This window comes from Aphis gossypii, chromosome 2, assembly GCF_020184175.1.
Source record: "Aphis gossypii isolate Hap1 chromosome 2, ASM2018417v2, whole genome shotgun sequence".
In the NCBI taxonomy this organism is placed as follows: Eukaryota; Metazoa; Arthropoda; class Insecta; order Hemiptera; family Aphididae; genus Aphis; species Aphis gossypii.
In genome coordinates, this window is record NC_065531.1 from 38714760 (window position 1) to 38728975 (window position 14216).

General features: G+C 26.9%; 2 protein-coding genes across 11 annotated transcripts in view; one reads left to right on the forward strand and one right to left on the reverse strand.

The window, feature by feature from the left end:
- Positions 1-7284, forward strand: LOC114131366 (uncharacterized). 2 transcript variants are annotated; one of them, XM_050201310.1, is made up of 5 exons: positions 1-232; positions 832-1002; positions 3462-3497; positions 6111-6167; positions 6866-7284. In XM_050201310.1, exons 1-5 carry the CDS (start codon positions 179-181, stop codon positions 7130-7132), a joined length of 585 nt encoding a protein of 194 aa, XP_050057267.1. In that variant the 5' UTR covers positions 1-178; the 3' UTR covers positions 7133-7284. The 2 variants fall into 2 exon arrangements, with proteins under 2 accessions (XP_050057267.1, XP_027852361.2); XM_027996560.2 differs by lacking the exon at positions 3462-3497 and having other exon boundaries at positions 9-232.
- Positions 7285-10690: 3406 nt separating this feature from the next.
- Positions 10691-14216, reverse strand: part of LOC114131353 (neurobeachin) — a 224593-nt gene continuing 221067 nt past the window's right edge. For all 9 annotated transcript variants that reach the window (XM_050200867.1, XM_050200864.1, XM_050200862.1 and 6 more), the window contains 10 exons: positions 14057-14209; positions 13877-13949; positions 13279-13463; positions 12890-13067; positions 12698-12778; positions 12396-12563; positions 12065-12328; positions 11796-11992; positions 11075-11226; positions 10691-10998 (listed from right to left, as the gene is read on the reverse strand). In XM_050200867.1, coding sequence (XP_050056824.1) covers positions 10908-10998; positions 11075-11226; positions 11796-11992; positions 12065-12328; positions 12396-12563; positions 12698-12778; positions 12890-13067; positions 13279-13463; positions 13877-13949; positions 14057-14209 — 1542 coding nt within the window. In that variant the 3' untranslated portion in view covers positions 10691-10907. The remainder of the gene's footprint in view (positions 10999-11074; positions 11227-11795; positions 11993-12064; positions 12329-12395; positions 12564-12697; positions 12779-12889; positions 13068-13278; positions 13464-13876; positions 13950-14056; positions 14210-14216) is intronic.

Genomic DNA, 14216 nt, shown 5'->3' on the forward strand with positions numbered 1-14216 from the left:
ACGAATGAATGTAATAATTATCGTGTTAATGGATACTACCAATACAAAGTAAAAAAATATAAAACACTTTAAATCGTTATGATCTACTACATTAGTTGGTTTATTTTTCTTCGAACAAAAACAAAATACAGTTATCGAATTTGGTCGTTTGTTGAATTTTAGAAAAAAAAACCTCGAAATGATTTCTAAACACATAGTATTATCAATGATAGTGATTGGTTGTTTGGTTCAAGTGAGTTTTGTTCCATTTTATTATATTTATACTACGTTCTAGATTGATTTTTGCTGGATAAGATAATATCATTAAACAATATTATATCATATGTATAAATTATATTATTTATTCTATAAGAATGTAAGAGTGAATTTATTAAAGTAGGTTGAACACTATATGACGTGTTAAAATAATTTTATTTTTTTTTATGTATTTCGATCATATTTTTTTCAATTTTTTTTTTTAAATACAAAAACTTTTGTATAATTTAAATGCGTTTTTAAGTTAAAATAAATCATACATGTATACCATTAATATAATTTCCTCGCATTTGACAATATAATGTGTAAATTTGAACAACAAATAATGTGTTATGACATTATTTTACCTTTATTATACCAATGCTTGTTTCTACATAAATATCTATTATTTGCTTGCATTAATAATTCATTTTTACACGTCATAGATAATATTGAAATTTATTCTAAAATTAAAAAGATTGTTTTTTAAATTGACGAGCCAATAAACCTAAAAACTGATATAGTGTGATATCAAAATTGTTAGTATAACTAATAGAGTTATCTACTAAACCATCCTTTTTTGTTTTAAATACATAGTTCATAACTTGTCCGTCATCAACGGGTAATGATACTCCAAACAGACAAAACAGCGCACGTACATTTCCATCAAATAATAACCTACAAAGAAATCCCCCACTAGGTTCAAAGAAATTAGAAGCCAGACCTACTATGAAAACTGGAGCACAGCCGCGTGGACTACAAAATGAAGTAATTTTTATCAAAATAATAACAATAATACATAATACATGAAATATTCATGGTTATAGTAGTTAAAAACATAAAAATAATACTATGTATTTGAGAGAGCATCGGCTTTATTATATTATAATATAGCTCAGCGGTTCTCGAACTGCAGTACACGAAATACATGTACCTAGTCTTAGACATGGTGGTGGTACGCAGAAGGGCCGTATGGTGGTAGAACGGAAAATTAAAAATAAATATTCGATTCTGATCTCATTGATAATTTGTTGTTTAATTCATATCTTATTTTAAAAAACTAATAAATAAAAATAAATTTATTGTGGTATTTTACTGCATTATTATATTTAAAATAAATGTATTTAACTAAAAAGTAAAGCATTTAATTTGAAACTGAAACTGAACAATTTAGATGGTTCTACTTTTAGCCATTAGTAGTAGGTACGTGACTGATTAATAATATTCCTAAGTGATATGCAAAAAAGTTTAAGAACCGCTGACCTAGGTACACTGGTGTACATAAGAATGAAAGTAAGACATAGCAGAAATTCAATAATTATTGACACCAGGAATTTTATGGAAATTTTAGCCAGTAAAGTATAAAATATGGCAGTAATCCGGTGGTTTGAAATTTATACTTCCAGACTAAAAAAAATGTTATTTTTAAAAAACCTTTTTTTACTGATTAATCATTTGACCTGCAACACGAATTTACATTTGTATCATTATCATAGTATTGATAAGGTATTATACTTGCATAATATTGTAATAACGCAAAAATAAATACAAATGAAAATAAAGAAATTAAAAATAAAATTATTAGTAAAGGTAAAAATATTAATATGTTAATTAATATTTTTATTTATGAAAGAAATCGTTATGTTTATGTGAAGTAGTCTAAATAAATTGTATTGGCAATCACAAGGGACACAAGCCTTGAATGATCGCCTCAAATATATTTATAAATTATTAGAGATTTGTTGGTTATCTTAGCCTATGTCCTATTACTTTAAATTTGCGAAATCACCTTCCTCCTGATGGTCGGAGGGTTCTCTAGGTCGTGCTTCGAGAACGATCAAGTAAACCGTCCACAAAATAATAAATTAATTATTAATTTATTAGAATCCAATAAATTAATAAATAAAATAAAATACCTGTATAATACTACTATTATGTAAATATGGATGCGCATGCACCTTACCTTATCCGCAGCTGTCTATGATTGCAGTCGACGTGATAAGGAGAGAATTTGTTAATTTTTTTAACACTCAAAAAGAAAAAACTAAACACTTCAACAAATTTCGTTTTAGAAAAAGGAAACAGTAAAGTTGTCGTACGCAGGATCTTTTGAGTGAATCTTGGGCTTGTAGTAGACTGTGCTCCTGCACTTGTCAGTTTGAGAGGTGCTCGTGCACTTATGTGTTTTAGATGTGCTCATGCACTGCTCGCTATGAAGGGTGCTCATGCACTGATGAGAGGAGACGACTTAGGTCAGGCCCGCCAGAGTCATCGGCGGCCCAATCAAAGGTGTCGGTGTCCCCAAAGAAAATTGTCTTTCTCCCTGGTGAAAGCGACCCTGACCGGACCATCACCCGTCTCCGGCGGCACATGAAAGAAATCGCATGACGTGTTGCGCCGTACCGTTATAATCCCGTACAGTTTCCTGTACGTGATTAGATAATAGGAATTGTTCCAATCATAAGTGACTTGATTTATTGGGGTTTTTTAGAGTATATTACATGCGTGCGACAACTCGACCGTTATTTATTTTATTAAATAAAAATAACGAATTTACAAAATTTATAATATGTAAAATCGAGCATATCATTACATCCACCCTACGCTTTTTTGTGTTGTGCCCTCACAACACCACTCATGGTTGAGTGTCAGCGTGATACAATAATTGAGATGTTAGAGAAAGAGAAAAAATTAAAAGTTTAAAAGTTGGAATATAAAGCAAACGGGTCATGTTTTTGTTTTGTTTTATACAAAATTAAAGGGTTAATGATGATATGATTAGAGCTTGTACATGTAATATCAGAATAGTGTGAGTGCAAATTTGAGGCTTGAGTTTTCTTCCACTCCTATTCCAATATTGCTCTAATTGTGTTAATTTTAAAGAAGAAAAAATTTTTATTTCTGAATTTGAATTTCCTAACTGATGGATTATAATGATTGCTTTACAATTTTATTGTAGTTTGACTTATAATATTAAAAATTGTACATTATCTTGTTATTGCTTAATTTCTAATTTTGTATTCTAACTTATTAGCTAGAGCTTATGTCTAATAATAGTAAATGATCCTATATATATATTTTTCTATATTCTATCTACGTTTATTTTTTATATAACAAATCTTGATTGTGTTTTAATAAGAATTTGTCTTGAATTTTTGTATTTTATTAGTTTATTTGTTGTTTATTTATTTTTATTTCTGTTTTAGTATTATTTATGTTTGATTTAGGGATGGTTTTTCTATACTTACATCAACTTAACTAAGGTTAGTTTGTAACTTATATTAGGTTATTTGTTCTTTACATTTTTTTTTTTATTAATTGCAATAACAATTGTGGTTTAACTTATACTATTGATTAGTTAGGGTTAATTTTTTTTTTACATTTTTTTTTTTTTTTTTAATAATGTAACAACAATCAACTTAATTTTTTTACTAACTTAGATTAGGTTATTTTTTTTTTATATATATATTGCAATAACACTTATGGTTTAGCTTATGCTTATAAATAGTTAATGTTATATATTTTACATTTTTTTTTTTTTTGATGTGGGTACAAACAATTATGACTTAACGTTTTAACTTCACTTAAGTTATTTTTACAATTTTTTGTATTGATGTACAAACAATATTGTGACTTACTAATTTTAATTTTACTTATACTAGCTTTGAACTATGCTATTATGTTTTTTTGTAAGTATTTATTATATAACTGTTATAACTTATACTAATTTAATTAATATTGATTGAAATTATTTAGTAGAGTTTTCATCTTTTTTTTTTTTTTTGAATCTGGTGATTTTTGTATATAATAATGTATTAGCGGATTCTGTCAATTTTTTTATTATTATTTTTTTTTATATATATGGTTTTGGTTTGATATTATTTATATAATATTATCATTATTTTTCGTATCTTTGGTATTTAAGTTATTTGTTAGACAGTTTCCATCACTGAGAAAATTTTTTTGTTTTATGTATAGAAAATATGTTATAGACTTTATTTTTAGGCTGCATGTCGTTTGTTTTTATTTTATTTTTATTATTACTATTTTTAAAAAAAATATGAATGTTATTAATTATTTTAGTGTGTTCTTTTGATTTCCAATTTTGTGTTATATTTTCTTCATCTTTGTGATATATATATATTCAATGTTAGTATTTTCAAATTCTGAATATATTAATTGTTTTATTATAGACCAGCTAAATTCGTGTGGTCCTAAAATTAGGGTGGGTATTGCTATATTTAAAATATTTAGTCTTATAGCTTCAAGTTTTAGGTTATGAACTGAAGTTTTTAGATCTTCATATTTAGGCTTGTGATAATATAATTTTTTTGTTATTAAATGAAATATAGTTTTATTATTATTGTTTATGGGTATGGTGTTTCCTACATTTAATTCTTGTAATGCAAGTTGTGGACTAGTATCACCATAATATACTTTGCATATTAAATTTGTTATTCCCTTATTCATTTTAAGGTCTGCAGATATACAGTGAGCTATCGCAAAGTTATCTGGGCAGTTAAATATACTACCTTTTAATTTTTTGATATTATTGGTATTATTTGTGCAATATAATGTATTAGTGTTATTGATTTTCAATTGAGTATTTATATTATTATTTAAAATAATATTATTGTTTTTGAAATAAATTAAAGCATTGTTTTTGATCAAGAAATCATTTCCAAGTATAATTAAACTGGATAAATTTTTTACTACATGGATATCTACATAGAAGTTTTTATTGTTAATATTGATTTTTATTTTGGTTATACCGATCGCGCTTATTGGTTTATTATCCGCTCCTAATAGCTGCATTGCACTAGGCATTATTGTATATTCGTTTGTTAGTAATTCTTGTCTAATACAGCATATGTTTGCTCCCGTGTCAATTGTTATTGGTGTTAATTTATCATTAAATATGGCATTTATGTGCAATGTATTTGATATACTATCTATTTTATTTGCTTTTTGAATTATGTTTTCTGCCGTGCGACAACTCGACCGTTATTTATTTTATTAAATAAAAATAACGAATTTACAAAATTTATGATATGTAAAATCGAGCATATCATTACAATATAAATAATTATTATGTATTGTTTATAATTAATAATTAATATAATTTTTATTTATTTTTAAGGTATTATAATTAACGGCTGTGGGCAAGTTGCGGCCCGACTAATTATTACCTAAATACCTATATACCTGGTAGATGCAGTGGTAAACGATAAACAAAACGTTCGAAATGTGTCAGGGGTAGTTCTATATTTATTAAAAAAAAAAACCATAAAACAATACTATTTAGGTGTACAAATACTTATTATTTTAAATATTATCATAATATTATATCCTAAAATTAAAAAAAAAAACTGATTAAACGATATTATTTATATAAAAATTTGAAATATGAAGTATTAAGTATCTATTATTATTAATTTGAAAACTAATAGATTTTATTTGAATATTTTGAAAATACATTATATTAATAATTAATTTAGTAAATTACTTTAAATACTTATTTCAATGTATAAAAATTGAATATATATTGTTATGTGTATATACTATATATATATATTATATTATACTGAGTATATATTATATATATATAATTGTGTAGTCACAACTCGTACGTCACTCTAAAAAGCTTGGGCTGCAATTCACCAACATCGATAACAAAAGTCCTTTTGCTTTTAATTCATACCTACTATACAATTTTGCTTAGAATTTAGCACTCGGGCATTTCCAGTGAATGTAAACTATATCTTATTAATATTTTAAATTAAAAACAGTTTTGACTATTCGAAGTATACCTACTCTTATACTTGAATTAATATAATATAATTACATTTTCAAGAATGGCATGTGTATTATTTCAGAATCCTAAAAACAATGGTCCACTCAAGGATCCAAAACCTTTGGCAAAGAAACCGACCGTAAGACCGTAATTTTTATTTCTTTAAAGTGCCACGTTAACAACACTGATTTCGTTTTTCAGTAATTATTCGAAGGCCACAAACAATAAACATCTTAGAATTGTGGGAGTTACACTGCCAAATATACCAAACTTTCGATTTTTATAGTGAAAATAGTTTATGAAAAAAAAACTAGATTTGGACATCTGTTCTGTATGTATAACTTGGATACATACATAATAAAACATTGAAAAAACAACTCATGTTATTCTATGGTTTTAATAATCTATTTTATTGAAAAATTTTTTTCTCGTAATTTATGTACAGTAATATCCTTTATAATCTTTTTAATTTTTGATATTCATTTTCTAAATGATTCTCATAATCAATGTGTACTTGAATCAGTTTATTTCCTTTAATAATTGTGTTCTATATTTTATTTAAAGGGAGTAGGTATTCAATAATAATAGAAACGAATAGAAAATAACTTATTGTAGGTAAAGCAAATATTATGTGTGATAATAATAAATCAAAAATGGTCATTAACTACAGGTTTATAGATCAATTTCGATTTTTGGTAATAAGCTTAAAAAACGAAATCAGTAACTATTATACGGTCATTTTGCAATATTTAATATGATGATAAATACTATATTCTAATTGATTTATTATTGATTTGTTTCATTTCATTTTTCGACTATCAAAATAAATTTAAAAAGGGTTCCAAAAATCTTGAAGCTTCTACTAATAAGAATAAAAACAATGGTGGTATTCCTGAAAACGAAGATTTAGATGAACAAAATCCCCCTGGCCGTATTAGAAGAACTATATCACTTTTAAACGGATTCAGAAAAAAATTTAATCCATTTAGACTACTTTTTAAAGCAGCTAAAAAGACTAAAGAACTTGGAACTAATATGTTGGGATCAGTGAAGATAACCAAACCAAATTCAACAAACGATAATGATGCAGACGACTCTACCTAGTCAAAATTATCCATAAGAAAAAGTCGTAACAGACCACATCTATAATAATTGTATTACGGTTATATAAAATAAAATTTTAACTAATATTACATGTATAAAAAGTGTATTGATAAAGTTTATTATTAATATAACATATTTTGAAATTTGGGTTACACTATCGAGTATTATTATTTAATTTTTAATTAGGTATTTAGGTATTACAGAAAACAGGTAATTTAGATTTTTTGAGAAATTGTATATGTAGTTCATTTGAACCATGATAGATTATAATCTATGATCTATAGTCTACTATAATCAACTTTGATTTGAACAGTAGTTAATTTAAATAAGATTTAATGTACTAGGTATTATAGAAATATTATTGGATAGTGTGCTTAAAAAAGAGATTATATTTATTTTTATATTGATTATAAATACAATTTAAAAATAATTTTTTTAATAAATTTGAACTAATTTTGAATAATAAGTTATTTAAATTTATAAATTATATATATTTACATTTTGGTCGACGATCTTTTTTTAGCAAAAAGTTTTTAAACGGACGACATGAAAAAATGCATATTAATAAACATAAATATTATTATTTATTACTATATACCTAGGTAATATACAATTAATCTAAAATAAAGTGTCTTATTATTTGATACGTTTTATTAAAAAAAATTAAAACCACATAATTTTATTTTTAATAATTATTTTTTTTTTAATATTTAGACTGACATTGAAATATTAGTTTATAATTTTGACGATAATAATTTTATTTGCTTTATTTTATTAACGTTAATACAATGAATATTTCTGAGATATTTTCGAAATCTTTCGACGGTTTTGATTCTGAGCGGAGTGATGAATATATTGATTTTACAATGTTGTGTTTTTTTTTTGTGTGTGTCTGTGTAGTGTGTACACGAGAACGTGTCGAAATAATGCTTCGATTTTCAACTTCAGTAGCTTTTCCGATTCAAAAGTGAATCTAGTTGGTGCATTGGGAAGGTCATTTTTTGAAATGATATCTTATAGGCTGACAAATCATCTTCGTTCAGAATCGTTTTTCGTATTCAATGATAACTATCATTGAATTCAAATTAAACACTCTTATAATATATAATAGTAGTCCACACGGAACCTAATCTACAGCAGAGCGGTACCCACTTACCCGCTTTTTTTTTTTAATTTTAATTTTAAATCATAAGTTAGATACCTAAAAATTCATTTGGCAACCACCAAGTTTAAGAAAACGGTTATAGAGGATACAACTATTATCATGTTTTTTTTATACACACACATAAAAAACAAATGTTATATTAAGTACAGTAAGTTTTATTTAACTCATACAATAAATAAGTAAATATTTATTAGGCACATCACATTCAATACTGGCGGTTGTATTAAACATTAAAAATTGAATAAAATTAATTTGATAAACAAAATAGTAATATATCTATTACAACTGTGCAATAAAACACTAAAAAATAATATATTAACAAACTAAAAAAAAAAAAAAAAAAAAAAAAAATAATAATAATAATAATAATAATAAAATACCTACAATATTAATAAATAAATAATAACTATGTGATAAATTTTGTTTGTGTGATACTTAATAAGACCCAATAATATTTTTTAAATAAAATAAAATAACAAAAAAAAAAAAAATTATAGTTTATTTATGTATAATACTTATTTAATAAATATGGTTATATTAAATATAGGGTATCAGTGTTTCATATTTGAAAATTCTAGTATTGCACAAATTAAAAAACTAATTGTATCATCTACAATGGCAAAACTTGAAAATAAATTAATATAATAATATGCATAATATAATATTTTAAATAAACATTATAAGAAGTGTATTAAACAAAAAAAATTTTCTAAAACAAAAAAAAAAGAATAAGTGTAACCATTATACTATGGAGGGAATAATAAATTCAGAACAATACAATAAGTAATATTCATAATAACTTTTTAAACCAACAATATTTTTCCTACACAATACTGTCAATAGTAATAACTTTTTTACATTTAGTGTTTTGATTGACATTAACATTCTATATAAACATTTGTATATATGTATACAATATACCTAATAAAATTAAGTACTAAACAATGCATCATAAAGAAATTGACAATGATCTAATATTATAATACTATATAAATACACATTATTATTATATTATTAGTAAAACGGCTGAAGACAAAATCTTTCAAGAATAAGAAAAAAAAATAAATTCAGATAAAACAAATAAACCAGCCACAACCTTGGTTTCATATAATTACACAATGTACACATACAACAAAAGTTAATTTTTAAATGAGCTTTTTAACGCATCACTAATGTGGTTGGCACACAACTTAAATGCTTTGTCCTTTAGGCACTAACAAATATAACGCATTATAGATGTTCAAAATGCAATGCGTACATATCATATTCATTATTTAACTTCATAATACAAAACTATAACAGTCTATAGTATCATACAAGTTATGTGCAACAACCAACATAATGTAATATAATACACATTTTATTAGTATAATTAAAATATTAAGTTTGAAAATCAATGAATTGTTAAGTTTTAATATTCTTAGGCACCGAAAAAAAAATTTACACAAATTGGAAATGGAGGATATCACAGTAATATTATTCAATTCATTTTACTGGATTAATAGCAATATTATACACAAATATATATCTATATATAATAATAAATGGCATTATAGACAAAATCTTTATGCGCACAGTTTCGTTGTAATTTAATAATATTAGATTTAATAAATAGTTCTAATTACTATTAATTGTAAATACTGGCAATTCGTAGTAAACGCAGTCAAAAAAAAAAAAAATTTTAAAATACTGTATGTAATAACACTAAATTGAACACGGTACACATTAACACATTTATTCGCATTTAGCATTTAAATACTTTTTTGAAATCAACAGAAATTGAATAAAATTATCACAATAATGCAGAGTAAAAAAATTATACCACAAACATATAATTTTTGTTTTTGTTTTGGAATGTATTGTTAATTAAATGGAACGTATTTTATTACAACCGTAGTTTTGATAAAGTACTATTAAAATGAATTAATATACTTATATCATATTTGCAAGTTATTGACTAGGACTACTTTTAATAAATAATTATCTTAAACTTATATTCACATTTGATGAAAATAAGATTATTTTTAAGTGTTAAGAAAATATCGTTTTATAATAAAAAAGCGATTTTTGATTAAAAATAATAAACTAAGTATTTCAAAAAAAATAAAAAAATTCTCAAACACATTAAAAAAAATTGATTTTGAGAAGAAACATCTTGAAATACACATTGAAGATTAAAATGGTTAACTAAGTGAAATTGTAATATTAATAGACAGTAATTACTACCTACGTATTAATTAATACAAACATAAATCACTATAAAAACAAATAAAATTTGAATAAACAATTGTAAATATATGGTAACACTCTTTCTCCTCAAACATAAAATATAAATTAGTCACTGAAGTTAACAATCAAAGATGATTGATCATGTGCTAAAATATAAATTGCTTGCCTTAAACATTGTTTATTGCAAGACACACCAAACAATATCACAATATTACATCATATTATTTATACATATCAAGTGATCGAGTTATTGCATACATAATATAATATATATAACTGGTAAGTAAACTTTTACATTGAGCTCCAGCTTTGTATAATATTACTAATGAATTCAAATTATAGTTATAAATAGATATATATGAAGTACAAGTTTAGAGTTGATCAATATCTCTGTTGGAATTCATGGTGCCATCTGTTGTAATCAATATGGAATATGACAATCGATCCAGTAGACAGCCCAGCCAATAAAAATCTTTTTATAATAAAAAAAAATTTTTATTATTATTTTAATGAGTAAGAATGTATGAATTATGCAACGTTATAGTTACTTTTGGTCATGTGTAAGTCCCAATGACCGTACACTGCTATCACACGCCGGGAAAGCATAGAGTAATGATAAATTAAATGTTCTCCATACTTCAACGATTCCTTTATCACCTCCAGTCATCAAGTACTCACCATCTCTGCTTAACAACATACACTGCAAAACACAATACAACATTAACCAGGCACACATTTTATTTTTTTAATAATAATGTAAAATAAGAGTAAAAATTGTATTATACGTTTAAAAATGCGTGGACAATTTATAAATATTTTAGAAGTTAAATAAAAATACATAATATTTTTATTTTTAAATATTTTTTAATTAGATTAATTTTTATTCTATACCTATTAAATATATATTTTAATGGCAACGACGAATAGAAATATGGAATAATGGAATATGTCAGTATAATATTTAAATAAAATATTATGAATAAATAAAAATAAATACTAATCTTCAACAGTGGCGGATTTACGGGAGGGGGGGGGGGGTTAACGGGGTCTGGACTCTCTTCCAGACACTGATATATACAATATTATAATGCATAGGTACACAGAGTCTGACCCCTAGTATAAACACAATATAATATAACACAGGACCCCCCAGAAATTTTTTGAAAATCCGCCACTGCCCTTCAATATCAATTAAATTTCAATGCAGAATAATTAATATAAATAACATATTATTTATATTATTGTAATATTTTTTAAGTAAACCATTACTTGGATATTATCATTGTGTGTAGTATGTCTCAGTCTTTTGCCATTGATTGTAAATGCCGCAATACTGCCATGTTCATAATTGACGACAATTATGCCTTCTCGAGACATGACAGCACACTCAGGGTTTTCAAAACCATTAGGAGGGTCCAGTGACCTCAGAAGATCGCCAAACGTGGTGTGAACAAGAACTGGACCACCTAAAATAAAAGTTCATCACTTATTAATATTAAAATATATGGTATAACAGATATAATGCATTCCACCCAAACCTGAAGACGCCGATACGACCAATCCAAGTTCAGCAGAAATTGCCACTGAAGTGACCGGTTGTTCGTGGCCTGTTAATGTTGCTCTTGGAGTTGGATGATCACCTTCCCCAACTATCGTCTGACTTCTTGCATTCCAATGCCACAATAGAATGGTACAGTCAGAAGATCCACTGGCAATGTAACAATCTGAAGTAATGTTGCATTCACTGCGACTTAAGCACGTCACCACTCCATAATGGCCAAATACAATTTGCACAATTTTTGCTAATAATAGAAATAAACAACCAGTGTAACAAACAGTAATTTTAGTTTTAATGCAAAAAAGTAATACCAGTTTCTGTGGAGAACACTCTGAAACTATTGTCCCAAAAACCACAAACTATTAAGAAACGACTGTCCACAGTCGTTACAAAACAATTCCACTTGATTTTCAATTTCTGACTGAAGTTATCGCCTAAATGTCGTTTTAACGTCACGTTTACATTGCTATTTGATTGAGCTAAAATAAACACAAAATAAAATGTTTTAAATTTTTAGATGTAAAATCATATATTATATACATAATATATTAAAATTTACAACAATTACGTTTGGGTGTGATATTATCGATATTAATTAATATGTTGATCTTACTCAAAATTTGATCCATGACAAGAGGTAAATTTACGTTAGGCTGTTGGGGGCTTTCGGCGTAACTGGGCGATTGAATTGTCACTGAAACAATACAAATTGCAAATTGTAAGCCGATAGATTTCACGAAGCTAAGTGCCAATAATGAAATGAACGTTGGATGTATAAACCGTGTTGATATAATATTATACGAACCGGAATAGTTGGTGTTCCATCGGTTTATTGCGAACTGCATGTTGGTAGTCACAGTGACGACGGCTGGCATCGGTAGCTGAGGGAACGTGTTCGCCGATATGTGACAAATCGGAGAATTGGACGGGAACTTCATGGTCATACATACGTCGTCGGGAATGCTAGTGAACATCATCGGCGACTAAAAATCCAACGAAAAAGGGTCCGGTAAGACAATAATGTTTTAGACTCATGGAAATAATTATATTATTGTCTAATCACACATATATACTATGGGTACACATTACATTATGTATAACCTTACGCGTAACATATACTGTTTTAAATCTCAATTATAAAGTTTTCATGGTTACGCGAATGTAATACAATTCACTATGTGATGACATGCTTACAATGTGCATAGCTGAACTTCGAGGCAGATGTGGTTCCATCAACAGTTGAGAAGGCGTTTGGCCGAAACAGCGTATCTGATTTTCAATGGCTTCTCTCATTATCGGATCGGTTATGGTGTCCATATCGACGCTTCCTTCGTAGGTCAAGTAGTAGAACACGTTGGACGCTCTTATGGCTTCCGGTCCTGCGGAGAATGGAAGAACGTAAATTATAGAAATATCAATCAAAATATGTGTTACACATCTTGCATCCATTTAATTAATATAATAGACGCAGTGGCGGCGCGAAGATTTTGAGTCTTTGAAACATACTGTGTATTTTAAATATTTTTTTATATACTATACATAATTATATTTATACAGACATTTATGTTTCTTTTGTGTAGATACATATTAAAGTAAAATATATTTGTGCTGAGGTCTTACGATTAGACACCTATTCGGACCTGGTCACCCACCCAATCCACTTATTCAGACATAAAGCAATTGCTTCAAATAATCCTACATCCCGCCGCCGCGCGCCGCTGATAATAAGTATGATCCAGTGTAAATTGAAACGCAACGCGTTACCTATATACAGGAAAACTATTAACCGTACCTCTCTGCTTGTATCCGAATATCAAGTCGATCCACTGATGTAGTTGACACGATACGAATTCGGATTCCAAAGCCTGCGAAACAATAGAAGTAATAAACCATTATATTATATTTCGATCCATACAAGTATATTGCAATCGCGTATTCGCGTCTATAATATGGCAACAGTTGAGATACGTACCATTCTGTTGATCCTGATGAACTCTTCGGGCGAAGTAGCCCACGGCGGCAACTCGACATTATCGACCGAGGTACCATCTTCTTGGTGTCCCAATTTGTACTCGTTGTCGTTGGACAACATTTCAGGCAGGAAAAACAGTTCGGGTATTAATTCCTATGAA